General features: G+C 35.1%; 2 protein-coding genes across 8 annotated transcripts in view; one reads left to right on the forward strand and one right to left on the reverse strand.

The window, feature by feature from the left end:
- The window catches only part of dcaf6 (ddb1 and cul4 associated factor 6), a 34,722-nt gene extending 13,182 nt beyond the window's left edge, over positions 1–21,540 (reverse strand). For all 7 annotated transcript variants that reach the window (XM_067409218.1, XM_067409217.1, XM_067409215.1 and 4 more), the window contains exons 1-10: positions 21,132–21,540; positions 16,732–16,793; positions 13,148–13,240; positions 10,876–11,061; positions 10,604–10,717; positions 8,383–8,518; positions 7,852–8,063; positions 3,459–3,552; positions 1,919–2,035; positions 1,370–1,747 (exon numbers count right to left, since the gene is read on the reverse strand). In XM_067409218.1, the coding sequence (XP_067265319.1) occupies positions 1,370–1,747; positions 1,919–2,035; positions 3,459–3,552; positions 7,852–8,063; positions 8,383–8,518; positions 10,604–10,717; positions 10,876–11,061; positions 13,148–13,240; positions 16,732–16,793; positions 21,132–21,219 (1,480 nt within the window). In that variant the 5' untranslated portion in view covers positions 21,220–21,540. The remainder of the gene's footprint in view (positions 1–1,369; positions 1,748–1,918; positions 2,036–3,458; positions 3,553–7,851; positions 8,064–8,382; positions 8,519–10,603; positions 10,718–10,875; positions 11,062–13,147; positions 13,241–16,731; positions 16,794–21,131) is intronic.
- A 1,895-nt stretch (positions 21,541–23,435) lies between these two features.
- On the forward strand, positions 23,436–27,486 carry mpc2b (mitochondrial pyruvate carrier 2b). Its single transcript, XM_067409486.1, has 5 exons — positions 23,436–23,768; positions 25,789–25,829; positions 25,918–26,002; positions 26,076–26,187; positions 26,771–27,486. Exons 1-5 carry the CDS (start codon positions 23,669–23,671, stop codon positions 26,814–26,816), a joined length of 384 nt encoding a protein of 127 aa, XP_067265587.1. The 5' UTR covers positions 23,436–23,668; the 3' UTR covers positions 26,817–27,486.
- Positions 27,487–27,986: the final 500 nt, after the last annotated feature.

Raw genomic sequence — 27,986 nt, forward strand, 5'->3', positions numbered from 1 at the left:
GTCATATACACCTAGGATGGCTTGAGGGTGAGTAAATCTTGGGGTAATTTTCATTTGAAAGTAAACTAATCCTTTAATGTCACTTTTCAATAAAAAAAAATCTTACTGACACCAAACTTTTGCATGGTATAGTAGTATGCTACTAAATGATAAATATATAGGAATATTTTAAAGGGTTAGTTCACCCAAAAATGAAAATTCTGTCATTTATTACTTACCCTCATGCCGTTTCACACCCATAAGACCTTCGCTCCGAACAGCAGATTCGACACACTGATTCACTGTGCTCTGATGCTTCCTGAAGCAGTGTTTTGAAATCGGCCATCACTAAATAAGTCGTTATTTTGTTATTTTTGGCGCTCCAAAAATATTCTCATCTCTTTATAATATTAATATTGAACCACTGTACTCACATGAACCGATTTAAATATGTTTTTAGTACCTTTATGGATTTTGAGAGAGGAAGTGACTTTGCTTCCTATGGAGGCCTCACTGAGCCATTGGATTTCAAGTAAAATATCTTAATTTGTGTTCTGAAGATGAACGAAGGTTTTAAGGGTGTGAAACAGCATGAGGGTAAGTAATAAATGACAGAATTTTCATTTCTGGGTGAACTAACCCTTTAATAGCTGAAGAGAACAAATATATTTTTCAGAATAAAAGCTAAATAGAACAAAATAAGGAACTTAAAGACACACTCCACTTTTTTTGAAAATGGGCTCATTTTCCAACTCCCCTAGAGTTAAACAGTTAAGTTTTACCGTTTTCGAATTCATTCAGCCGATCTCCGGGTCTGGCGGTACCACTTTTAGCATAGCTTAGCATAGTTCATTGAATCTGATTAGACCGTTAGCATCTTGCTCAAAAATGACCAAAGAGTTTCAATATTTTTCCTGTTTAAAACTTGACTCTTCTGTAGTTACATTGTGTACTAAGACCGGCAGAAAATAAAAAGTTGCGATTTTCTAGGCCGATATGGCTAGGAACTATACTCTCATTCTGGCGTAATAATCAAGAAACTTTGCTGCCGTACCATGGCTGCAGCAGTGCAATGATATTATGCATAAAATATCGAAACTCTTTGGTCATTTTTTTGAGCAAGATGCTATTGGTCTCATCAGATTCAATGAACTATGCTAAGCTATGCTAAAAGTGGTACCGCCAGACCTGGAGATCGGCTGAATGGATTCGAAAACGGTAAAACTCAACTGTTTAACTCTAGGGGAGTTGGAAAATGAGCCCATTTTCAAAAAAAGTGGAGTGTTTCTTTAAAAGGCAAATTATGTGCATGTAAACATGCTCGTTGTCTCATATAAATGATAAAATGCAATCTAAAAAAGTAACTGTTTAGTCGATTGTGTCATCTTACCAGATAAAGCTGCCTCTCTAGATGGGGTGGGTGTGGTTGAAGGAGTGGGTGTGGCCGAGGGAGTGGGCGTAACCTCATCCTGGCTCTTCTGATCTGTGTCTGGGGAGGAGAGGAGAGAGGACGAGGCAGCGCTCTCCATGGAGGATGAGCTAGTTGGGGGAGGAGCTGTCACTGTGGAGGAGGAGCCTGAGGAGGAAGAGGAGGAGACAGACTTGGGCAGAGGCTCTGCAGGTGCAGTAGGAGCAGCAGGTGTAAGTACAGCATCAGGGGCAGGCGGCTCCACCTCCATCACTCCTTCAGCCGTCACCTCAGCGGGCTCTTGTGCCTGAGTGTGTGCCTCTGAGGTCGCAAATGTCCCTTCTGGTCGAGCCGCTGTACCTGGAGCCAAATCATCAAACATCAAGGTTAGCTTTTAACAGTAAATTTAGAGTAATGGACATTTACAGTAACTACAGACTTTACACCCTTTCATTTGACACAAGATTCAATGTTAATTGACAAATAGGATCAAAGTTGAAATCAATGCATTGTGGATCTGAGCTGCTATACCTCTGGGTCGAGTTTGTGGACGTGCTCTGCTGCTCTGGGCCTCGCTGGCCTCTTCGAACCAGCGTGACAACATGTCCGACATCCTCTGCATGAGTGATACATTTGGACTCTGCTCTCCTGCAAAGACAACATATCTCTTCATAATCAATATCAAATCAGATCAGAACCTCAAATCTTTCCACTCACAGAAAGCAGAAGCACTGGAGACTTGATGTTTGCTTCAAGAGCTTGCTGCAATACACCAGGAAGTAGTGAAGTGAAGCAGTCTTTGGACTAAATCCCTGTGAAAAGCTAACAAGACCCCTTTAGACGGACTGAGTGTTGTTGATATTCATAGTCGGAGGTACTGAGAGAGATTAAAGACGTAATGAGAGACAGTGGAGACTGAGGGCTTCAGATCATAAAAAAAAAAAAAAAAATGGAGGAGAATGCCAGTGCGGATAACATTTCTGTTCATAGAGGAGACAGCTGGAGATGAAGTGGATGTGCAAATGAGTTGTGGTAAATCAGGAATAGTTTCTGCTCTGAGACATTCTTCAGCAATGAAAGATTGTCTTGAGGCTTCAAGGCTGTAATGTTTTAACTTTTCAAAATAAAATAAAATAAAATAAAATAAAATAAAATAAAATAAAATAAAATAAAATAAAATAAAATAAAATAAAATAAAATAAAATAAAATAAAATAAAATAAAATAAAATAAAATAAAATAAAATAAAATAAAATAAAATAAAATAAAATAAAATAAAATAAAAATAATAAAAAATAACAACTATGATATTTTGAAATAAGTTATTAGAATGATATTTAAAAAAATGTTTTTGTTGATTACAGAGGTGTCATTTAAAGTGTTTTTACAATAAAGCGCTACAATAAGCAATGAGCATGAAGCTTATAGGTATTAAACACGAGGGAGGGCTGGTTATACTTTTCTGGTTTTATGAACTTTATTTTTGATGTGGTGTGACTGACGAGGAATTTCTGATTCTCATATAAAAATATGCTGCTTTATACAATGTCTGTCAGTCCAAAATACCATAAATAATAATAAAAATAAATAAATAAATAAATAAATAAAATAAAAATAACTGAAATGAAATACTAAAATATATTATATTTTAGGTGATTACACTGGTGTAATTTACAATGCTTAACTACATAGATAGCACCAGAAAAAGCCATAAGCAAGGGGCTTATAGGTATTAAACATGGTGAGGGCTGACTTACATGAATAAAGGTAATACTTCAACCCTTGCTAAATCCCTTGCTAGCTCAAATTCACAACCCTTAGACGGCAAAAGTAATGTTTGCCTCAACAGCTGGAAAATGTTACATCTATTAAAATCAATCAACGACAATTCTGACATAAGAACACACATATCTGTGGATCCATTCCTGGTGCATTAATCTGAAGTCATCCAATAAGTGTGTTTGTAAACAGAGCCCTCTGTGTTTATTCACCTGTGTATATGTACCATCCGTGCTGCTATGTCTTAAGTATTTGTGACACCGATAAGGCATGCCTGCGTGTTCTCATCTTACCATCACGCTCCCTCTCGCTCTCAGGCCGAGCGCGTGGTCCCGTGTCCGACCAGTCCCCTCTCAGACGCAAGCGCTTCACCGGCGGCTGCCTCAGCTGTGGAAACACACATCAACGAGCTGTCAATCACAGTCAAAACTTTTCAGACGCCCTAAAAATAACACTCTCTACCCCAAGCCTTGACTTCACTTTAGAATCATCTAGACTGGCACGTTTGCAGGAATTCTGACCAACAAACATTTACATGAGGGGAGATCTAATAATGGTAAAGGAGGGTTTGGCTGCCCTACCCTACAAAGTGCAACAGAACATCCTCATGGATTAAAAGCTGAGGTTTTCAATTACACTATTCGTTTTACTTCAACCAGAGCTCAAAATAAGAAGTTAAATTTTAACTAATGTTTCTTTGTGCCACACGCATGTAGTACAACTCAAATGTAATGACTTTGTACAACAATAATGATTATTTTAATGGATTAAGCATCATAAATACAGTAATACTGTACTATACATATGCTTATGGTTTCTACAGGTTTTATGAAGGTAAATGTAAGACTTTTTACAGACCTTTTTGAGACTAAATAAATTTAAGGGAAGAAAGTATGTCAATATGTTCTTTAAAAAAACACAAGTTGTATTAGAAACACTTCAGAGTTTAAAAATACAACTTCCAACTGATATCCGTTACTTTTTAATTAAAAAAAGTACCTTAAATGCCTCTGCTCCAAACCACTAGAATATAGAAGTGTCTATTACAGTACCTTCTGATCACACTGAAAAAAAGGGATGTTCTTCCTCAGTATTTCTGTCTTGTTTCCAGTGCAAATGTCTAAAGAATCTTAATTTAGGATGCATTTACTTGAGATGCAAAATATGAAGTCTTGTTTTCTGTGAAACTGATCAAAATGAAGTGAGTTTATGATTAAAGCAAGAACAAATATCTGCCAATGGGCTCAGCAAAATCAACTTAATTCAAAGGGAAGTTTTCATAACTTGTTGACAGAAATTTGTTCTTTGTTTTTAAATTTGTTCAAATTCATTTTACAGCATCTCAAGTATATCTTGTTTTAAAGATGTTTAGATGATTGTTTTGGAAAACGGGACAAAAATACTAAGGAAGATATTCATTTTTTTGCAAAGAATGCAGCATTTAATGCCAAGACTTTAAGACTTTCTGCACTAATTTTAGACATTTTTCAGGCCTTAATTTGTGTAAAGGTGAATTAAGACTTAAGAATTAAGACTTGAATTAAAACCTTTTTTAAGACACACTAAGAAACCCTGAACAGCTTTAAAAGGACAGTACACACACACACACACACACACACACAAAATCAAAACAAACAAAAAGGAAAACTCTGTCATCATTGACTCGTTCCAAACCAAATAAATATATTTTGAAAGTCAGTGGGCTTGGGTCCAAACAACATTGGATCTCATTTGTGTTCCACAGAAGAAAGCAAGAATGACAGAATTTTTATTTATCCTAGTGTGAACTATCCCTTTGAAATACAACACTAAATTTGATACAATGTGTAATAGGGGGTCTCTGTATCCAACAAGGGGTCCATAGTATTAAAACATTAAAGTCCTTGAGATGTTGATGGGATAAACTATCGAGGCCACCTTGCCACGTGCCTCACTCTCACACTTCCACCATCTCAGTCAGTCAGGACACTCTATTTTGGGTGTCCGGGTGCATTAACAAGACAAGCACCAGCTCTAACATAGCCACATTAGACCAAACAGAACACATCAGAGACCAATGTGTTCATTCTAAAAATAATCTAATAATGAGCACTGCAGCTTCTTCTCACTTCACATGAAGGGATAAAATGAGCTATTCTTTTTTTACTTAGTTAAGAGGCAGGAAGAGGACACATGCAGACTGTCAGGGTGCTAGTGGTATAATAAAGTGCTGTTTATTTTAAGTCAAACTTGCAGAATGGCTCTGTTACAAGACCATTTATAAATACGCATTGTATTAAAAATGTAAATTTGAATTCTTGATTGATTGATTTAACCTAGTTTCATTTGGGCACAATGCATAAGTAAATCATAATAAGCCCTCAACAATTTGACACTCCACATTCACTGATTGCAGAACAATTGAGTAAATTCTTGTTGTAGCAAAGATTTATTGAAGTCAACAGGAGCTCCTTCACACTCGCTGGCAGTCATTGTGCACTGGGTGCCTATTTCTGTCTCGGCACTGGAGCTCTGCGTGTGTCTGCACCTCTATTTGGAAAGGAATGTGATCGCGGGGGATCCGGACACAGCTGATCACCCCGTACAACAGCTGAAGGGACCGGAGCGGTGACCCAGCACATTTCACCACTACAATCCCAACACAACACAAGTCTGTAGACTGGCAGTTTAGATCAAAGAAACTTGATTAAGTAATAGTAAAGCGATTCATAATGTTCGATTCTATTTTACCAAATCAGCATATTAGAATGATTTCTGAAGGATCATGTGACACTGAAAACTGGAGTAATGGCTGCTGAAAATTCAGCTTTCCCATCACAGGAATAAATTACATCTTAAAATATATTAAAAACTTAAATTTGTAATAATATTTCACAATATTATTATTTTTATAGCAAGAGAAAGAGACTTGTTTAAAAAAAGAAAAATCCAGAGGCACATAGGAATGTACGATATGCTTCTGGCTGATTGGCTGCGATTGTATTTTCTGGTTGCAAATATTGAACACATTGTGACAGAGAAATTACTTGTTGCTGGAAACGTGTTGCATCAAGCCTGGTTAGTACATAGTATAACAATCACAAAGCCTGTCTAACTTCCTTTGGCGTTTCATTCCCTTAAAAGTGCACTCAGTTATTTATTTCCTCATTAAACAAAGGAATAGTACTTTGAAAACTCTACAGTTTCACTCACAGAATAAATTCATTAAACCATAATATGGTTTTTAAGACCCTTTTTTCATTTTTTCATTCCCTGGCCAGAATTAGTCTTAACAGGGGAATGTCACTCAGCAGTGCAGCAAGCAGTGATCCACATCCTAAACCATAGCAGCAACGTCTTTTGATCCATCCTCTCTGACACTTCTCTTCAAAACTAATTTCAAACTGCATCGCTGAAGCACAATACTGCTGAGGATTACACAGAGTGCATGAGACAAGAGTGCAGAGAACTTCAAAAGTCCTTTATTTAGTTTTTTGCCTTGGGCAAGAACAGACTAACTGCACACACTTGCCCCCCAGACCAGTCGCTCTTGACTTTCAGATGTCTGGCTCCATTAGGGCTGCACATCTCATGGAATTAAAATCGAAAGTGCGATTTGGCCTTGTGCGATTAATAAACCAACAAAAGGTTGCGATTTGATTACATAATATACAGTCTGAATGCTTCAGATTTAAGAAGCTTTCACATACTAATACATTTCATTTTAAATTCATATTGTGCTCATTTACAATGTGCACTGTGCGCAGAAAGCTCTACAGGTTCACACTTGCACAATTCCAAATAGTCCTATTACAAGTTATTACATAAATCTAATAAAGAATTAAGATTTTAAGAACAAATATTCATTTATATATGAATTTTATTCATTTGAAAAGTTTAGTTTAAAATCATCATGAACTGTAAGCTGTGATAGTCTTTTGTTCCCTATTGTGATGTATATCTGAATGAAACAGCTTCTCGAAAAAAGAAAATATGTAAGGCGGGACTTGATTTTGTCCATCAGGAATTGATTAGATTGTTGTATCGTTGTGGTGTGCTATTGCATACTGCAATATTTCATTAAAAAATACATATATTGTCAATTTTGATTTCATTGTGACTCTAAATTATTGTACTATAACAGAACTCAAGTTAACTATATCACAGTTAAATACTGAAATGCTTGGTATTTGTAATCATATCACAACACTGATATCACAAGAACTTATGTGGCAAGAGATATGTTTCAGTCTTATCAAGCTCTGTGTTGTGGGTTCTTGAGTTTTTTCTTTTTGTTCTGCTCTCACAATGTGAAAAAGAAAAGAGACACTGTGTTCTTGTGATCTGCTTATCCAAATTAATTATTTTCCATGAATTATTCCACTAGTCTGTGCTTGGAATCTATCATTTCTCTCCACAAATTCTCACTCACATCTTTCTCTCTGACTATTTTCACAGGGTGCTTTAAATCTGAATGTTCTCTACTTGTCTTCACTTCTAATCCCTATTAGCATATAAGTGTAGAAACACAACAGACAAAATACTTAAATTTTTTATCGTTCAAAATGATGTAAAGCATTGTGAATTATCTGTAAATGTTTTTAAAATTTAGCAAATGACCTCTTCTCTGAAACAAATGACCTCAGGTGCACACCATAAGCTCTAATGTGAAAATGGCCAAAGAACACCCCGCTGATATCAGCTTACCTCCTCTCGCCGCTCTTCAGAAGGGCCCTTGAGCTCCCTTGCCTGGTCATCTTTGGGGTCAAACAGGTAGATGTAGTCAGAGGAGTAACTGACCAACACTTCTTGTCCATCTTCACTGTAACACAGAGAGGTGACGCGGCAGGATTTGGTGGACAGGTGGGCTGGGACAAAACGCACACACATGCCGGTCGTCCCTCTGCCCATGTAGTTACCTAGCGAAACAGAAAAAAAATGTATAGGACAACATGATGAAACGTTTAAAACTCTGTTTCTAGCTTGAAGGAGGAACTGAATTTTTCAGAGGATGTGAAATCATCTTTAGGAGAACTTAAACATATAAGCTATCCTTTTCAAATGACATATGAGAGTTCAAGACCTCTCGTTGCAGTATACGAAAATCACGGATCCATATTTGGCTCCGAATGCTAAATATGAAAGATCTTGCAATCATGTGGCAAGTATTTGTTCCTCTATAAATATGATTTAAAGAAGAACAAAAAGCTGAAATGTTGAACATGAATCATTTCTCACCCGTAGCTCTTGTTCCCAGCATTCTTCTGTCATAGATCCTCACTGAGCTATCTGAACAGCCCACAGCAAGATAGTAGGGGACCAGGGGGCAAATGGATATTGAGGTAGCGGCTCTCCGGCAATTAATCAAAATGTCCTGATAAGGGATAGCACGAGAAAGAGAGATGGAGAGAAAGTGGGGAATGATGTAAAATAGACAAACAGAAAATAAATATGTGGGATGTAACATTTGAAACCTGCAGCACAGGTTATCAGGAAATCTTTAAATAAACATTAGTGAATCAAACACAGAGGGCAAATAGAAAGAAGAGTGTGTTTTTTTGGAATGACAGAGTATCATTCGGAATATAATCAATAATGTTTGTTAACATTCAAAAGGGCATTGAAGGGCAAAAAATATGTTTTTAAAGCAAGTCTCTATGAATACCAAGGCTGCACTTACTTGATCAAAAATACAGTAAAAACAGTAATAATGTGAAATATTACTATTTAAAATACCCATTTTGTTTTATTATATTTAAAAAAAATAATATATGTGTGATGCAAAACAGAATTTTCTGCATCATTACTCCAGTATTCACTGTCACAGATTTAAGTCACTTTATAAACAGTTGGTCTGGTCACAATACAGGGAGGGTGGGGCCTAAATGGCTTCATGTACAGTCATGTATTTTATCTTCCCATTGTTGGTATGTGATAGTATTTCAATATGTATCCTAATGCAAGATAAAGAATTGTTCTTGTGGTAACATTGTTGTGTGTGTGCATGTGTATGTATGCATATATATAGTTCAATTTATTCCAAATTTTTGGAGTTGGTGACTACTTGGTTTGATGTAAGATTGCCTTTAAGGAAGTGGCTATGCTTTGTGTGTTATGTTTTTGAATGAGAGATGGGGGTGGGATTAAATAAGTTTTCTTCTTCCCACTCCTTTTCGAGCTGATAAGATATGATTTATTTATTGAAGTGATCAGAGAAACATGTACCATATTTTGTAGATATGTATGTTTATGTGTATGTATGTAATATGTATGTTTATTTTATTTATTTATTTAAATATATATATATTATATATATATATATATATATATTATATATATATATATATATATATATATATATATATATATATATATATATATTTGTGTGTGTGTGTATATATTGCTCGAAATAATAAATAAACAAACAAACAAACAAACAAGTTCCTTCAAAATTATTCTAACATGCTGATTTGGTGCTCAAGAAAAATTTCTTATTATTATCAATGTTGAAAATGGATTAATCTGTGGTACATTTTCTTCAGGAAGCTTTAATGAATAGAAAGTTCAAATGAACAGTACTTACTTGAAGTAGAAATCTTTTTTACTGTTACTTTTACTGTTACAAACAATTTAATGCATCCTTGTGGAATAAAAGTTTTAATTTTAAAAAATACAAAAGTTTTAAATGGTAGTGTATAGCAGTACACAGCAAGTATAGCAGTTGCCCAAAAAGTATATATTAAAAAAAAAAAAAATGTAAAATTTAAAAATGCTATTGCATCAGATCAGGGGGAGGGGGGATTTCAATCCCCAACATTAGAAAATAGGGAAAAAAATTCTAGTTTCTCTAACACACTTTGCAGTATCTTGATGATGGCATTAGATAACAAAATATCGAACCAAATGGCAATTATTTTATTATTTATTTATTATTTTATATTTTAATATTATTTTATTATTATTATTATCATAGCAGAAGCACACCCATTAAGTAAAATATATTGTACATAATATAATCCCATCCACAAAAAAAAAAAAATCTCATTGGTTCAAAATCCCACTTCACATGTACTGTATATTAAATCTATTTGAGAACTAAAGCCCTACCACTGGCAAAAAAACAAGCAGAGATCTAAACAACAAGCAGTGTGCTGTCTCTGCCTCACAAACAAATGCCTTCTGATAGCAAAAAAATGCAATCATGTCCTCAGGCCAATTCAGTACTCACAGCACACACTCTGTGGGTTGAGAAATTAAGGGTGGAGGCTGCTTCCTCAGAAATATAACTGAGGTGCAGCACTGCATCAGTGTTATTCACCAGCTGGACTGGTGACATTGAGGGATGTGGGTGGGGAGCCTGATCTCAGATCAGTACAGCAGCCCCTCCCCAGACCACTACCGGGAAGAAACGTGCTGAGCCTTTGGGTATATATGTATAACATATTCAAAGCCTTCTTACATCTTTACAGTCCTCCTTTGTGCAGCTCGTCTTCATCCGCAAGTCAAACCACCTCACTGTACCGTCTTCTCCACAGGACAAGAAGGTGTAGGGGTCATTTGGCACCGTCATTATCTGTAGACAGAAACAGAAAGAAAAAATGTGAGACGTCAACCTCTACCTCACCACACATCGACTACAAACAAAGACACTGCCGACACAGAGAAACATTCAAAAGCACATTTTGTGGATTTTATTTCTATTTCTCTGCACTCTTTAAATAACACCTGTACCTCATAAGCAGTGCCATAGTGGCATGTGAACTGGCACTGTCTGTTGATTTCTTGGCTCTTCTCTGTGTGTGTGTAGAAAATGATGCCATCTCCTGAGCAGGACACAATCTGTTGATCGTTAGTGTGGGGCATGAACTTTGCGCTGAAGATGTTCGCCCGATGTCCTGAACGAATTGTCGTCTTGACCTAAAGGCAAAAGTACGGCAATTTTAATTGAACAAAATGTCAACAAATATGCCACTGTTTAGCACAAGTTTGGTTTAATAAAGCTTTGACATTTTAAAATGATCAGTACTCATTGCATCAACTTTTCTAGATTGTTTAGAAAATTCTGGCTGATAGCAATACAGATAATAATAATTTATATACATGTTATTGCCAATAACTAATAAATGGCTGATATTAAAAATTCTATATTCTAAAAATTCTAATTTTATCTAAATAAATACAAAAATAAAATCATTAAAATGGATAGATTACATTTAAAATATAGATGCACCATTATAAACATTTTGGCCGATATTGATAACCGATAATTCTTTACATTTGAAAGCCGATAACCGATATATTGGCTGATAAATCTAAATGAAAATGTTAATGATTATAAAAACAAAAGTTTCACAATTAAAATCCATGTCCCAAGCACACAATTATAATGGTCTCATTAGAATTTTATTTAGCCTATATGACAGATTTGCGCTCCTTTTTGAAGTGATTTCAATCATATTTCATGCAATTCAAAACCAAAATGGTGGACAGTAGGGGTGTGACGAGACGGGTATATCACGAGACGAGACGAGACTTGAGTTCACGAGACGAGATTTTTACACACTGTTTTTAAGAAATCCTCAATGGTGAAATCATGACTAGAAAAAATATTCTGCAGGTGTATTTGAAATGTTTTAACTAATCATCTTGTAATGAATGTCATTTCAGTTCTACTTTCTGAGTATGAATTATCATATGCAGTAAAAGACAACAATACTCAAGCACTGTAAAAGGTTTTGCTACAAACTCAACTGACTTCTCTCCTGTATGATTTCAGTCTCTTCAGACCTTACTGTACATGATATATGAGCTTCTACATATTTAGACCTCCTAACTGAACTCCTTTCCACAAACTGATCATAGAAATAAAAACAGTATAAATAAAAATGTTAACACTTTACAATAAGGTCTCATTTATTAACATTGACATATTAACCAACATCAACTAACAATGAGCAATATATGTGCTACAGTATTTATTAATCTTTATGTTAGTTAATAAAAATAGTCATTCGTTGTTAGTTCATAGTTTACAGTGCATTAACTAATGTTAACAAATGGAACCTTATTGTTTGTGCTTAATAAGATTAAGAGAAAACTATTATTCGTTTTCATGGTAACACTTTACAATAAGTGGAACCATAATCGCACTCTCTCAATATTCAAAGTGCAAATAAGACCACATTTTTCTATGATACAGAGCTGAGAGATGGTTATAACTACACTGCCCAGCCTAAAATAGCTTTCATATTGAGAGATACTTGCATTCATCAGGGAGCCGCTTTCAAAATGCGGGGTATTGAAATCGCGTTTGAATGCGCGCTCCTGTTTACTTTCACTTTCAGCGATCGCGCGTAACTCTGTAAATATGGAGCGGCGGCGTCCATTATCCAACTGAATTAAATGTTTTTTTTTATTTAAATACAAAGCAAAACGATAGTGGATGCGTAATTTAAACGAAGCGGTGGCATATTCTTTCCTAATCATCCTAACACTCTGTAATGGCAACATCACTAGACTACTTTTCGCCTCCGAGAAATCTCGTCAGTTTAGTCTCGCGAGATCTCGTCACACCCCTAGTGGACAGTGCGCATCTGAAGTGTCTTAGCTAAAGGAAATAATCCATTATTTATCGGCTTTAATATATTGGCCAAATTTTTGAAAATTAACATATGTCGGCATGGTTACCGATATATCATGCATCCCTAATTTAAAAAATACATTTCACAGTGTTATTAAATTATTACTTTGATTTAAAGATCAATTTTAAGTGAGTGTTAGATGATGGCAAAGGTAATAAATTTCCTCTAAAATATAGGAAATCTTATTCAATATCAACTGATACCAATAATTAAAAAAAAAAAAAAAAATCTAATATAGTCTGATAACCAATGTTACAGATTGTACACCTGCGATTCAAAATAATCCAATATTATGCCTATAGTAGCATGCAGTACAAAAGTGAAATGCAGTTTTATTTCTAGCAGTTTTGTCTTTAACTTACCTTTCTGTTGTAAGGGTTTGTGATAACCAAGTTAGTGTCATCGGAACCTGATAAGATGTATTCGCCGGTTTCATTCCAGGATATGGTGTTAACCTTTGAAGAAACATGAAAAAGAGCTGATATAAACACCAACATTGCTTTCTCTAAAAAAGAAAAGCTTACTTCTTCTGTTCCATAAACTGTGCCATTATTTAGCATAGTCTCCATCATTTTCTTTAAAGAAATAGCTCACGAGAAATGAAGAATGTGTCATTACTGACACAAAAAGCCATATCACTTCTTTGGAACACAATTTTGAAGAATTATTCTTTTGTGTTCCACTAAGTTTCAATTTGATGACATCATTATCCGAGCTCCACTGATAACACCAGTATTTTAACCATCACATAAATTCCTGCTTTAACATTTTAGAGCTGAAATGAACCGAGGTAGTATGTGCCGGCTGTGCCTTTAAGAGAAAGCGATCAATATTTCATTAACTCAAGGTTGATACGCTCTTTTCCTCCCCTTTCTAGAGCAGCTCAAACCTCATCACACAGGGTCCATTTCCTTTGACCGCTGCCTTTCGAAAATAACATCATTGGGAGGGATTAAGCATTTATCCCTCATTCTGCTCTTCCGCTTTTCACTCTACAGCTCTGCTTTGTGTAGTGGGGAGATGGAATTAGATTGTGTTAGATGTAGTAAGATGCATTGCATGTTAAAATAACAAGTGTTGAAAGCAGCCTGAACTGTGTCATTAGTGAATGCGGGGAGTCTGCTTTAAATGAGGCAACACTGGAACAGAACCTGAAACGTTAGCCCAAAGCCAGGTAATAAAAGACATCTATCTCTTCTTGAAGTTAAAAATGCACAGTGTGCATTTGTCCTGGTTTTATACATCAGCTGACACAGTTTAAAAAGAGTGAACGAGGAAGGCCATCGAGAAAGGCCATCTGATCAAATGTCCACTACATCTGTTAGCAAAAAAAGACACAAATTCTATGTTCTTTTTACGGAGAGAACTAGATATTTATGTTAGGGTAGTTTATGGTCAAACACATATTTTTATGATAAACATTTATCATCATCTGTTGTTACTTGCAACCCTATTACACATTCATTCATTCATTCATTCATTCAATGAATTATGCTCATATAAAAGTGTATGTTTATTTAATGTTTATAGCTATTAAGTAACAAAATCAATTAAAAAACAGATCAGTAATTTAGGTCTATTTTAAACCTGGATAATCTGCTAGTATTCCACTTGTCTCAGTGGATTTTTTCAGAGATTTAAAAAATGTAAGTCAATTTCACAATTTTTAGAGCCCTCCAGAACAAATCTGGCATTGCATTTACTACTGTCTATTAAAATATAATGAAATATTTATGATTTAAATGTTGCTTGCAAAAAACCTACACTACCGTTTTAAATTTTAAAAATGTTTTTGAAAAAAAAAAAAAAAACACTTATTTGATCAAAAAATACATTAAAGGTGCCCTAGAATTAAAAATTGAATTTATCTTGGCATAGTCAAATAACAAGAGTTCAGTACATGGAAAAGACATACAGTGAGTCTCAAACTCCATTGTTTCCTCCTTATATAAATCTCATTTGTTTAAAAGACCTCCGAAGAACAGGCGAATCTCAACATAACACCATTACCTAACAGTCGGGGTGTACGCCCCCAATATGTGCATATGCCAGCCCATGTTCCCAACATTATGAAAGGCATTAGACAAGGGCAGCCAATAACGTCTGGATGTGCACAGGTGAATCAATAAACTAGGTAAGCAAGCAAGGACAACAGCGAAAAATGGGAGATGGAGCAATAATAACTGACATGATCCATGATATCATGATATTTTTAGTGATATTTGTGAATTGTCTTTCTAAATGTTTCGTTAGCATGTTACTAATGTACTGTTAAATGTGGTTAAAGTTACCATCATTTCTTACTGTATTCACGGAGACAAGAGTCTTCGCTATTTTCATTTTTAAACACTTGCAGTTTGTATAATTCATAAACAACTTCATTCTTTATAAATCTCTCCAACAGTGTGAAATGTTAGCTTTAGCCATGGAGTACTATCAAACTCATTCAGAATCAAATATAAACACCCAAATAAATACTATACTCACATAACCCGAAGCATACATGCAGCATACATGACCAACATCTTGTAAAGATCCATTTGAGGGTTGTATTAGCTGTGTGAACTTTGTAAATGCACTGTATTATAGAGTTGCGAGCTTGATGGGCAGGGAGCATGAGATTTAAAGGGTGAATCGGTGCATAGTTAATGATGCCCCATTTATAGGCAGTTAAAAAAATAAATTTAAAAAAATCTATGGGGTATTTTGAGCTGAAACTTCACAGACACATTCAGGGGACACCTTAGACTTATATTACATCATGTAAAAAAACGTTCGATGGCACCTTTAAAACAATAAATATATTAGAATATTATTAGAATTTAAAATAACAGTTTTTTATTTGAATATATTTTAAAATGTAATCTATTCCTGTGCTGGAGTAGTCATTACTCCAGTCTTCAGTGTCACATGATCCTTCAGAAATCATTCTAATGTGCTGATTTGGGGCTCAAAAAAACATTATTATTATTATCAATGTTAAAAAAAGTTGTGCTGCTTAATGTTTTTGTGGAAATTGTGATACATTATTTTAGGATACTTACATGAATGGAAAGTTCATAAGGACAGCATTTATTTAAAAGAGAAATCTATTATAACATTATAAATGTTTTTAATGTAGTTTTTTTTATTATTATTTTAGAGCACCTTTGCTGAATAACAGTATCAATTTCTTTAAAAAAAAAAAAAAAAAAAAATCTTACTGCACCCAAATTCTGAATGGTAGCATATTTTGTCAGAATGCATAATACATTCAAAGATGCCATTTTTTGAATGGCCGTCAATTGAGAAAAATGCTCCCTTGCGGCCAGATGGTGTAGTTATGGCATCTACCAGCAGGGTTTTTACAAACGTGATGTGTTGTATCTGCTTATAGTGAACAATCCTTGGCAGACTACATTAAAGTGTTGCATTCTATTCCTGCTGTATTTCTGCCCATGTTTAGGCCTCAAATGCTCAATGGTCACCTCACTATTACTATTATACTCAGTTTAAAGGATGTTTGCAGATAAAATACAGAACCCTTTTCACTAATACAAACAAACTGAAACCTTGCACCAGCTATGGTTATGCAAGTTTTTTAAAACCTCGTTACAGATTATATTGGAGTGTCTGTCATTTGCAAGGCTTGCAATTAAAACAGAGTACATGTCCCAGCAGTAAAGGATCATTGACAAAATTACGTCCCCAGAGGTTGTCTGGCACCTATCAGCCTTCGAGTTTAAATCACTGACAGATAAAGAACAGGAGCCACTGATAAGTGGGTAGAAAGAGACGCTCACACAATAGAAGCACAACGATTCCCCTGAGACAAAATAACCCAGACAGACACATTCTCCTACAGGCACATTTATCAAGAGGAAAAAAATTAGCCAACAAAAAAAGAAGAACATCAGACACAACTGGGGACCTGAGTACAGGTGAAACAAAGGCTTTAGTGACTTACACATCCATCGTGCACATTGAGAACAGCTTCGAGCTTCAGTCGTTGCACAAACTCTCTTCTCCCTACAGAGAAAAAAAATAACACGTTTTATTGCAGCATCTCTTTTCACTTACAAACTCATTTGCACTGTTTGTTAAACCACACAAGAGAGTATTCACAAGGACATACAACTGACCTGTCCCACATTCAATACACATTTAATTCAGTCCTTTAAAGGGTTAGTTCACCCAAAAATGAAAATTCTGTCATTAATTACTCACCCTCACATCGTTCCACACCTGTAAGACCTTCTTTCATCTTCAGAACACAAATTATGTATAAGATATTTTTGATAAAATCCGATGACTCCGTGAGGCCTCAATTGCCAGCAAGATCATTAACACTTTTAATGCCCAGAAAGCTACTAAAGACATATTTAAAACAGTTCATGTGACTACAGTGGTTCAACCTTAATGCTCTGAAGTGACGAGAATACTTTTTGTGCTCCAAAAAAATGACTTTATTCAACAATATCTAGTGATGGGGGATTTCAAAACACTGCTTCATGAAGCTTCGAAGCTTTACGAATCTTTTGTTTCGAATCAGTGGTTCGGAGCGTGTACCAAACTGACAAAGTCACGCCTCCCAGTGGTGAATCATTGAAATTTCGAAACACTTACGATGTAACAAAGCTTCGTTTACTGAAATCACGTGACTTTCATGCTCTGAACCACTGATTTGAAACAAAAGATTCGTAAAGCTTCATAAAGCAGTGTTTTGAAATTGCCCATCACTAGATAATGTCGTTATTTTGTTTTTTTGGCACACAAAAATATTCTTGTCGCTTCATAACATTAAGGTTGAACCACTCTAGTCACATGAACTGTTTTAAATATGACTTTAGTAGCTTTCTGGGCATTGAAAGTGTGAATTATCTTCCTGGCAATGCAGGCCTCACTGAGCCATCAGATTTGATCAAAAATATCTTAATTTGTGTTCTGAAGATGAACGAAGGTCTTACTGGTGTGGCACAACATGAGAATGAGTAATTAATGACAGAATTTTCATTTTTGGGTGAACTAACCCTTTAAAGCTGTAATTTCTATGCACTAGCAGCACCAAATGTAATTGCACAATTGACTGTTTCCAAACAGGTTTCTCCCCATCATCAGAAATTTAAATAGTAAGAATGTTTTAAGAGACATTAAAGACTATTATGTTGTTACGATTTTTTTAAATGCTTTTCTTTTGAATTTTCTATTCATCAATGAATCCTGAAAAAATTATGCATCAGTTTCCACAAAAAAACTGTTTTCAATACTGATAATAATTAGAAATGTTTCTTGAGTTGCAAATCAGCATATTAAATTCTGAAGGATCATGTGACACTGAAGAAGACTGGAATAATGGCTGTTTCATCTTCAAGACTAGGCTGAATTACATTTTAAAATGCAAATTTTAAATGATATTTTAATTCTATTTTAAAAATTATAATATATAATAAAATTATAATATTTTACTGATCAAATAAATGCAGCATGAAGAATGGTAAGTAGATCTAATGCTGAAACATCAGGCTGCTCAAACAACAGCAATGTGTTTATAGTTCTTTTGGTTGGAAGTTGAAAGTCAACCACTATTGCAAAAATGACACCTTTCAGTTTAATCAAGATCAGCACATGTCCCATTTACTCTAAAGCTAAGCTTAGCTATAGACAATCAAAGGGAGTTTACTTTAAGTTTATAAGAATAACATGCACACCAAACTAAGTTTGAAAGCTCATTTGTGTTGTAAATCTAAGCTGGAGTGTGTATAAAACTATATTATGCATGTGAGGAGGCTGGAATGATTGTTAATGGCTGCTGATAACTTCACTGCTTTGGAGAAATGCCACAACGCTATTACGTTACGTCCTGTATTTGCTGAGTCGCTGTCCAAAGATGGAAAACATCCTGTCAAACACTGATGTGGTAATATCAGCCACCCTGATTTGGTTTGTTGATGTTGTTTTGTTTTTGTTCATCTTATCTCTTATAAAATACTTCAGATTTATTTGACATGCAAATACAGTAGTTTAGACCCATTAATGCTGGTGCACTGAAAGCACAATACCAAGTCACACTCGACAATTCTTGCATTAAAATACCTTGTGACATTTACAACATTATTCCTGACAAGCAGATATCTGCGTGTGGTTGGTAAATGACAGATCTTTCCATGGCTGTATTTTCAGCCTGTGTAATAAGGAGCTACAAATAGCAAGTGCCAAACTTAGGACAACCATTTTCAATGGTGCAAGCCTAGAGAAGAGCAGCAGCCTGAGATGACATTGCTCTATGTATGCATTGATGGCACAACTTCTATACTGGCAGATCACATATGCCAAAATAAAGGAAAAGCTGACATTTACTTACAGAACGCAAAATCTCAGCATTTTCGACTGGGTTAGAATTTATAGACTAGAATTTGTGAACATTTGTAGGGATGTAGGTTAAATGCAATCTCGCTTCATTCACAAATGCATGAAACGGAGATACTCTGTTGTATTTTTGGCTGATCTGTGTTTCTAACCGTTAGCACTGGCAGGTTTTATAACAAGAACAAGAGCCGAGCTAAATTTGGCACACTTTGAACGATATGCTATCATCACTATCTGAATGTGAGATCCAGAGTAAAACAGCTCACAGACACAAAACACTGAACATATTTGCGCAATTCATTAACCAAACAGAATCCAGCATCCAATTTTTAGGGTATAGAGAAGAAATGAGTTGAACTGGTTTTGTCTTAAAAAACATATTTGGGTCAGACTAGGTGGATTCTATTACGTAAGCGTGCTTTGAAGTCTGCCAAAACTGGCTGACACTTCTCTCAGGTCTCTCAGCTCAAGTGTATATTGCAGAGGGGCTTGTCTGACTAGGGCCACAAATTCACCAGTGAAGTAAAATATTTTTTTTGCCTGATTTGAGTGAGGTCAGATAATGGTCAGATTCACTTCACTGTCATGCCATGAGCACAATTCCTATGTATTCCTATAATGCAAAATATTCAGTTTATGGAGGTACAGGGTAATACTGAATCAAAATATGTGTCTCTCTGCTAGCTAAAGTGAAAGTTCACCCGAAAATGAAAATTCCTTCATGACTACCATTTCATTTCAAACCCTAACCCTTACACAAGGCGATAATATGGCTTTAGAAGACTTGTAATGTCGCGCAAACATCATATGGACTAGGTTTATGGTACTGTATGTGTTGTTTTTTTGTCATTTTGGAGCATAACAGCCACTGTACCTGTTCACTTTCATTGTATGGAAAAGTACAGCATGGACATTCCATGATATAACTCATGTTGTGTTTTACAAAAGAAAAAAAACATACAGGTTTTGAATAATGAGAGGGGGAGTAAATAACATAATTTAAATTTTTGTGTGAACTATGAACATTTTTGGAAACATTTTACAGTCCTGATATGGTAACACTAAGGTTCTCTATCTAAAAATAAGTAAGAGCAAGCCATACCAATCTGTGCCGGACACTGAAAATCATCCTAGTAACAACAATATATGTTTTGTGTTATAAATCAAAAGCTAGTACTGTTAGTCAATACATTGCAAGAACCTGATTGAAATTTAGTGGAACAAGGAAGCCAATGAAAAAAAGAAGAAACCTTCTGTCCAAAGTTATTAAAAACATAACAGATCAACAAATAACAGTATTGTGTTTAGCATGTTTTGAGATGTTTTGATTCCCTTCAACACCATAAAGACTTGTGCTGACAGTCAGTGACTAATTTGCATACATAAAATGTAAAAACGCAACCCTACTAGTATTTCATGTCTCATGACAGGCTACTTATGCTTCATAAATTATACTGTTCTTAATTGTTAGAGCGTTATTTAAAGGATGGTTTGTAATATATATATATATATATATATATATATATATATATATATATATAGTATATATATATATATACACACACACAAATATTTTGCTAAATATTTTGGAACAAAAAAAAAAACCTTTTGAACAAAGGACTTAAAAACAATTGATACCATTAGACAATAATAAAAACATTTGTAACATTTTCTGTGGGGTCTATTTCATTTTTGATATAATATGCAAAAAATAAATAAGACAATTGTAGTACTTCCTCTTAAATCTGTATATATAAAGACAGAGCTCCTTCCAGACCAATCAGTTTGATAATTCAGTTTTTTTTTTAAACCAAAATATTACAGTAATGCTGGTACGATTCCACTATGTCGTACTGAAAACAGATCAGCATCAGAGTAACAGGTCAGATGATCTTTAACCAGTGTCCCTGTCCTGTGTGCAAGCTCAAATGACAGCTGTCACCTAAAAGGTCTTCTTCGTAAACAAGTCTGATTTTCAAGAGTGTGGTCGTAGATTCTTACCTAAATAATTTGTCCTGACCGCATATGGATCTGTGCATCCAATGGATCGTTTTCTTACATCCCAAATGAGGTTGCCAGAGCAGGACATGGTGTTTAAACCTCTAATGTTGAGACATGCATTGATGAAAAGGGGAGAGCAGACGCTTTTCTTGTGTGTTTGCCTTCCTTCCGTGTCGTTTGATTATTATTGTTGTTGTTTCCTTGCTCAGAGCCTAATAGTCGGTCATATAAGTTCATCGACAACTGATACTGGATGAATGAGAGAATATATTACTCCTTGATATCGAGAGCCCCGCGGCGATCCGTTTCCGACACTATGTGCATGATTGCTTTGAGGTGTAGTAAAAATATTGTGCTTCTTGTTTGGCTATCCGCTTTAGCCTCTGCTGCTCTGGTACGTCAAATCCATCTCGAGCCCAAAGCCAATGAAGGGAGAGACGCGCAGTATGTTGACTGTAATGAGCGCGCGCTCTCGAGAACGTCAAGTGTGCGCAGAAGTTACGCCGAACAGATGACTGCGTTCAAATCTCAAGGATATCTGTTTGTCTCACCTGAGGTATTTGTACACTATAATATTGAAATCAAATAGCTTAAATCTATTAGAGCCGAACATACAAATGAAAACTCGACATAGTACTGTTTTTTTTAAGGTAACTAGTGATTGGTTAATACTTAAAAGCGTTGAGAAAATTAACATGTATCATTTTTTTTCTTTTTTTTCTTGAAAACAAAACAAGACACACATGTACAACGATTAAAAACATTTAAGATGGATTTAAAAACTCTATAATAGTCTAAACGAAAATAATGACACTCATTAAAATGTTTAATTGCCACTGAATTGGAAATATATAGTGGAGGTAAAATATGAGAACTATTTAGACTAAACTAATTTCGATGCAAAACACACAAATCTATTCATGCAAATACATATGTAATGCAATATATTTTAACACACTGTATTATAATAAACAAAACAAATCAACCCAATCAATTAACCCCTTCCGACCCTGTATCCATTGGAATGGACATCACATGGATTTTGGTTTAAACCAAGAAGGTTTTATGTTTTTATAATATAAGTACTGCCTGGTCACTGATCAGTCCCTGATCTACCAATCACAATGAAATAATGACCCATAACTTAATCTGATTGTGCTTTAGACATCAAAAAAGACAGGCATGGCTAACCAACTAGGCAGGAGCTCCTTTTTTATCTTGTATATGCAGATCTATGTTCATGACATCATCAACTTGCACCTATTATAATCTTAATAATATCAAGTGATAATATTCAAAGTTCATTTGAAAATCTTTCAGAGCTGAAGAACACAGGATTTTTTTGAAGTTTGATGTCCATCACAATGGTCATTAGGTCTTAATCAAATAAAAAATTTTGTTTTATTTTTTTCTGATTTTGTCTGATTTTTGTTGTGATCATAAGCTGTCATTCAGTTTTTCTTTAGTTTTAGTGAAAAACAGAAATAGCAAATGTGAAATTAGTGCATACACTGCAACACACACACACAAAATCACACACACGCTCGTGCACACACACTGATGCCCTGATGCTATATGCACACAATCATATATTTATCAAAAACAGCAAGTACACACAACACACCCACAAACACACAGAGACATATACACACATATTCCCATTCACCCACAGCAAACAACAAAAATATTTTTTTTTTTTGAGAATTCATCTTATCATCTTACATTTTTTTCTACATTCTTATTGAATTGCTCTTTGTTACAGTATGTGTTCTTTTCAAAATCTTCACATATTTCACATATTGTGTTTGAACTCTAGCTCATAAGAACTGTATGGTTAAAATATGACACATTTTTTGTTGCTTAAGCCCTGATGTCCATTGTAGTGGACATGAAAAAAATCAAATAAAAAATGAGTTTGCACAAATCTTTTTTTAGACTTATTTAAGAAGAGCAAATATCAAGTGGATAATTTTTTTTTTTTGCTCAGTGAAACATAATTCAGGTCTGAAGGGGTTAATCAATAAATGTTTGTTATAAATTTCCAAACTACTCTTTTCACTTCAAAGGATATTGTGAAGGGCGATATTTTAATGAATTGCATTTTTAACTTCCACGCCCAATATTCCATATTTATATTCTACACATAACCGCGAAAACAGCTTCTTTTCTCAAAAAGCTTTGACTTCTTAAAGGTCCCGCCTTTTAGGAGCGTACTAACGCCTTCCAGCCAATCACACACAGAGGCGTGACCATATCAACCAATCATATACCTCAGAGGCTCAGCCACGTCATGACGCAATTAGCTTTGCGACGCGTCTCCTTCACACGACAACATACCAGCAAACTGCATTAGCAAGGTCGAGAGTAGGACAATAACGTAGACTTTGTATTTATGCTCGTCCAAAGGTCTTGTTTTCTTGACTACGGGCTCTTGCCTTTTGGAAACAGCACGTGTCAAGAGCAGTAGGGTGCTTTGCACGTCCTAAGCGCTATTTTCGTGCGCGCAGTGGTAGCATTTAGCTTGTTTGGAAGTCATCATGGCTATGGTGGGGCTGAGAGCTTCTTACCACAGAATCCTCGACAGGATCGAGCATATTCTGCCGGCTAAACTGAGACCTCTTTATAACCACCCTGCAGGTAACGCAAATGCTGTTAGTGTTACAGCTTATTTGTAACTGATACTGATCCTGTTAACCTCTGGAAGTGGCGGCACACACTGAAGTGTGTCATAGAGTCATAGTGACTACTACCTGAGCAGGTGTTTTTGTCTTATTGGTCAAAAAACAGTCACCCCAATATTTAAAATGGAGGTAATAATGAGCTTGGTAAACGAATAGAACATAATTAGAACGTATATAATTGGTCTCATTTGATGTAGATGTAGCCAAGAATTGCACTGATTTTTTTTATATATGGAAAATGTTTATTATATTTAAAAAGTGTTGAATTATAGCCGCTGTATAATATGTAGAAATGCTAATTTTTTTGGATCCTTGCATGGAAACCATGGTGTATTGTTGACACTTTTCATGATAAAAGTTTTACAAGTAAAGCTTCAGATGAAACATTATTATTGTTATGTTTGCAGTTCTTGTCTTGGTATACTTATCACATTTTAATTTTTTATAATATGGCACTTTCAATGATATGGGTACAAAATGGGGACTAATTCTTTTAGTAAGTATTTATACTATTAATAAAAAGTATTAATTCGATAATATAAGTATTTATAAAAATTTCACTTTTCGTGTTTTAATTCATTTTATGTTTTCAAATTTTGTTGTGTATTTTTTTTGTTTGTAATGTCTAAATTTAGTTTAAAATTCTTGTGTGATTGCAAATTTCCAGCTATTCCCCAGAAACTTCCCAAACTTTTTTTTACAGTCTGTTAAAAACCAAAAACGCACAAAATGTTACATATTCCTATTAGTACAATTCTTTAAAATGCTTGTGTTTGAAATTATTATTGCTATTATTATTTTTATTAAGTATTAGTATTATGACATGACTTGTGCACATATGATTTTAATTGTAGGTGTAATGAAAAAGGAGGTCAAAAGTTTTTTTGTCTGTTTGTTTTTTAACGTCATGGGTCACCAAAGTGTGAAGTGCTTTGTGGAAAGTGCCCTTTACAAACAGAAATCATTCTTAGTAATATATTCTGTTATTGAATAACTAAATATATTTTCTGTTATAATAACCTCACATGATTTCTCTTAAGAGAGTCAATGTGTTTATAGAATAAATAGATATCAAATTACATGCATTGTGAAAAACTTACGTTGACTGACAAGAAAGAAACTAAAACAAAAAGATTAAACAAAAGAACTGGGTTGGTTTATAGCACAGCAGATTTTGACCTTTGCTTCACCTTTGCCAGAGGGAGGGAGGGAGTCATATTAAGGGCTAGAGATGACTGATCTTTTATTAAATGATATTATTATTTTTTTTAATGCAGGTTGTTTTCTCAAGCCCGATTTCACAGACAGGGCTTAGATTAAGCCAGGATTAGGCCTTAGTTCAATTAGGACATTCAATAGCTTTTATAAATGTGCATTAGAAAAAAACATTTTGAGACAAAACAATGCACTGACATATTTTAAGATATGTCAACAACAGCTCAAACATGCATTTTAGTCTGGGACCTCGTCTGTGAAACCAGGGGTCCATTTTCTAAAACAGATCTGTTGTATTAAGTAGATCACTGATGGCATGGCACAAACTCCAATGTAAGCCGATATGTGTATTAGTCTTATTGAATGTTCAGATATTCAATGTTTACAAATAATAGTCCATAATCGGTAAAACATTTGTATTATCAGCCATTGTATATTGTATTTCTTATTGAAAATCAATTTAAGTCTGAGATTTGTGGTACACATGCTCACAACACAGAGTTGAGGGATGCAGGTTTGAGTCTGTGTCCTGATCCCAGTCCCCCTGCCCCTTCTTCCAATTTCCTATGCTGTAAATAAAGAGAAAATCTATTTACATCTACTTTTATGTTTTGGAAGAAAATTGCATGCCAAAACACCGCCACAATGTGCCTGTATAAGAAGTATTAGTACTTTTTGTTTTGTTACAATTACACACATTATCTGTGAACATTTTACCTGCGAACCATGAGTTTAACTCTATTGATTTGCTCTTTGTTTAGGTCCAAAGACTGTGTTTTTCTGGGCTCCAATGTTTAAATGGGTAAGAATAATAACATGCAGCATCTGGATGCTCTTTTACATATGTAAACTTATAGTATCACTTATTATTCACCGATAATTTCACACAGGGTCTGGTCATGGCTGGCTTAGCAGACATGGCACGTCCAGCAGAGAAACTCAGCACCTCCCAATCTTTTGTGCTGACGGCCACAGGTATACATCACAAATCTTTTTAAAAATCTGCACATTTTGAAGATCCAAGTCTCCGTCACTCTCTGTTTTTCAGGTCTTATTTGGTCCAGGTATTCCCTGGTTATTATCCCGAAGAACTGGAATCTATTTGCTGTAAACTTCTTTGTAGGAGGTGCAGGAGGATCACAGCTCTACAGAATATGGAAGTGCGTACACCCATTCACTTATAGAAAACATTCAGGAGTGTGCAATGTCAAATCAATTCGGCAAAAGGGGAATTTTAGACTGTCTTGCGTAGTAGGCCTCTGATGTCATGTCTTTCACAACAGCTACATGTGAACAGTTCTGGATCAGTCGATGGCTGTGACAGATCAACACAGGGAAACTTAAGTAGGACACAGAGACATCAGCTATGTAGATGTATATCTATGCAGATGTATTAAGAGCTTATAAAAGGAATCAATTGTATTGTCTAATTAAATGTATGACAATACCTACCTATAATGGGCCAAAATGGTCATTTAAAGGGGTTATATAATATTTCTCCTCCCTTGGTGTATTCTTATTTTTTATTATTCAAGTTTTTTGCAACCAAAAACACTGAATTTAATTTGTTAGTCAATTTTCCACCTCTCTAAATTAAATGAGATGCTTTGTTGCTGTTGTGTCTTTAAAAAACAAACAAATAGTAGCAATAAAGCAGACTGGGTCTTCCAGCATATTGTGCAATTTAGGTGTGTGATTAAGGTGGGAGATTTTCAACATATGAGCTCTTTTTATTCCCCACAGGTATAACCGGGAACAGAAGGCAAAGGAAAAAGAAGCACAGGCTTGATACCAGTGCTGTGTAAAGTGCATCCAGAGGACCGAAAGGGACTCTCCTCGACTGGTACCCCAGAAACTTCCCCTCCAATCACCAGTCATCCAGTAGAGCCTCCAGACACTGTTTTCATGAATAGAGATCATCTGATTGTTTTAGAGTTCAGGTCACTGTCCCGTGCCACTAGTACCTATAGCAACAATTATTACGGTTGTTAAAAACGCACAAAATGTTACATATTCATATTAGTACGATTCTTTCAAATGCTTGTGTTTGAAATGCATCTTGATAAAGGTGCTTTCCATCCAACATACTTGAGTTACCATCATAATTCTTACTATCGAGTGAATTTCTTCACTCAGCCTCTGTCATGCTATTAACGGAATGTCTCCAAATAAATTTTAGAAAAGTCTTTCATTATTTGTATTTCTTAGGAAGTATTTAATACTTTTTTATTATTATTATTATTTTATTTTGATTCCACAGTCATATCCATAACATGTAATTGTTTTAGTTGAAACTCATACATTATGAAAAATAACCTGAACTGCATTGTAATATTGGAATTTTTTTAATTAACTTCAAAATAAAGTAACATTAAAGTCAGATTTACTAAAAGCGCCTTGCTCTTACAATCTAGTGTGCTGTTAGATGTTCACATGCATTAAAGGTGATAGAGAGGATTTTTTTCTGTTAGTGAGTTTTTGAAATGAGAGCATGCGTAAGAACAATCCCCCTCCTTTACAGCTCATTTCAAAGGAACGCCTCCCAAAACTCGTGCACGAGTACTGGAAAACGAGTGTTTACCACCGGCATTCGCTGTGTCATGTTAGTGGATTCATTATGTCGGACTTACCGCAGGTCACTCATAATCTGCAGTTGTTACTCCTGTCTCCTGACAAAAACATTGCATGCGGCGCCTGTGGAGTGTGGAAAGTTACTGGAGAGCGCAGCCGCGCACGTCTCTCACAAGGAACGTAATGGCAGTGATTGACACGCCAGATGGCCAATCGTTTACGCGATGATCGCATAAACGATTGGCTGATGTTTTTAAGGCCCTACCTCATGCACAGATGATGTATATTAATATTATTCCTTTCAGTGCACCTAATAAATAGTCTTTTATCAGTTAGTAAAGACAGTTTCAAGTAATATTGCAAAAATGTATAAAACAAAACATCCTCT

This window comes from Chanodichthys erythropterus, chromosome 14 (assembly GCF_024489055.1).
Source record: "Chanodichthys erythropterus isolate Z2021 chromosome 14, ASM2448905v1, whole genome shotgun sequence".
Taxonomy (NCBI): Eukaryota; Metazoa; Chordata; class Actinopteri; order Cypriniformes; family Xenocyprididae; genus Chanodichthys; species Chanodichthys erythropterus.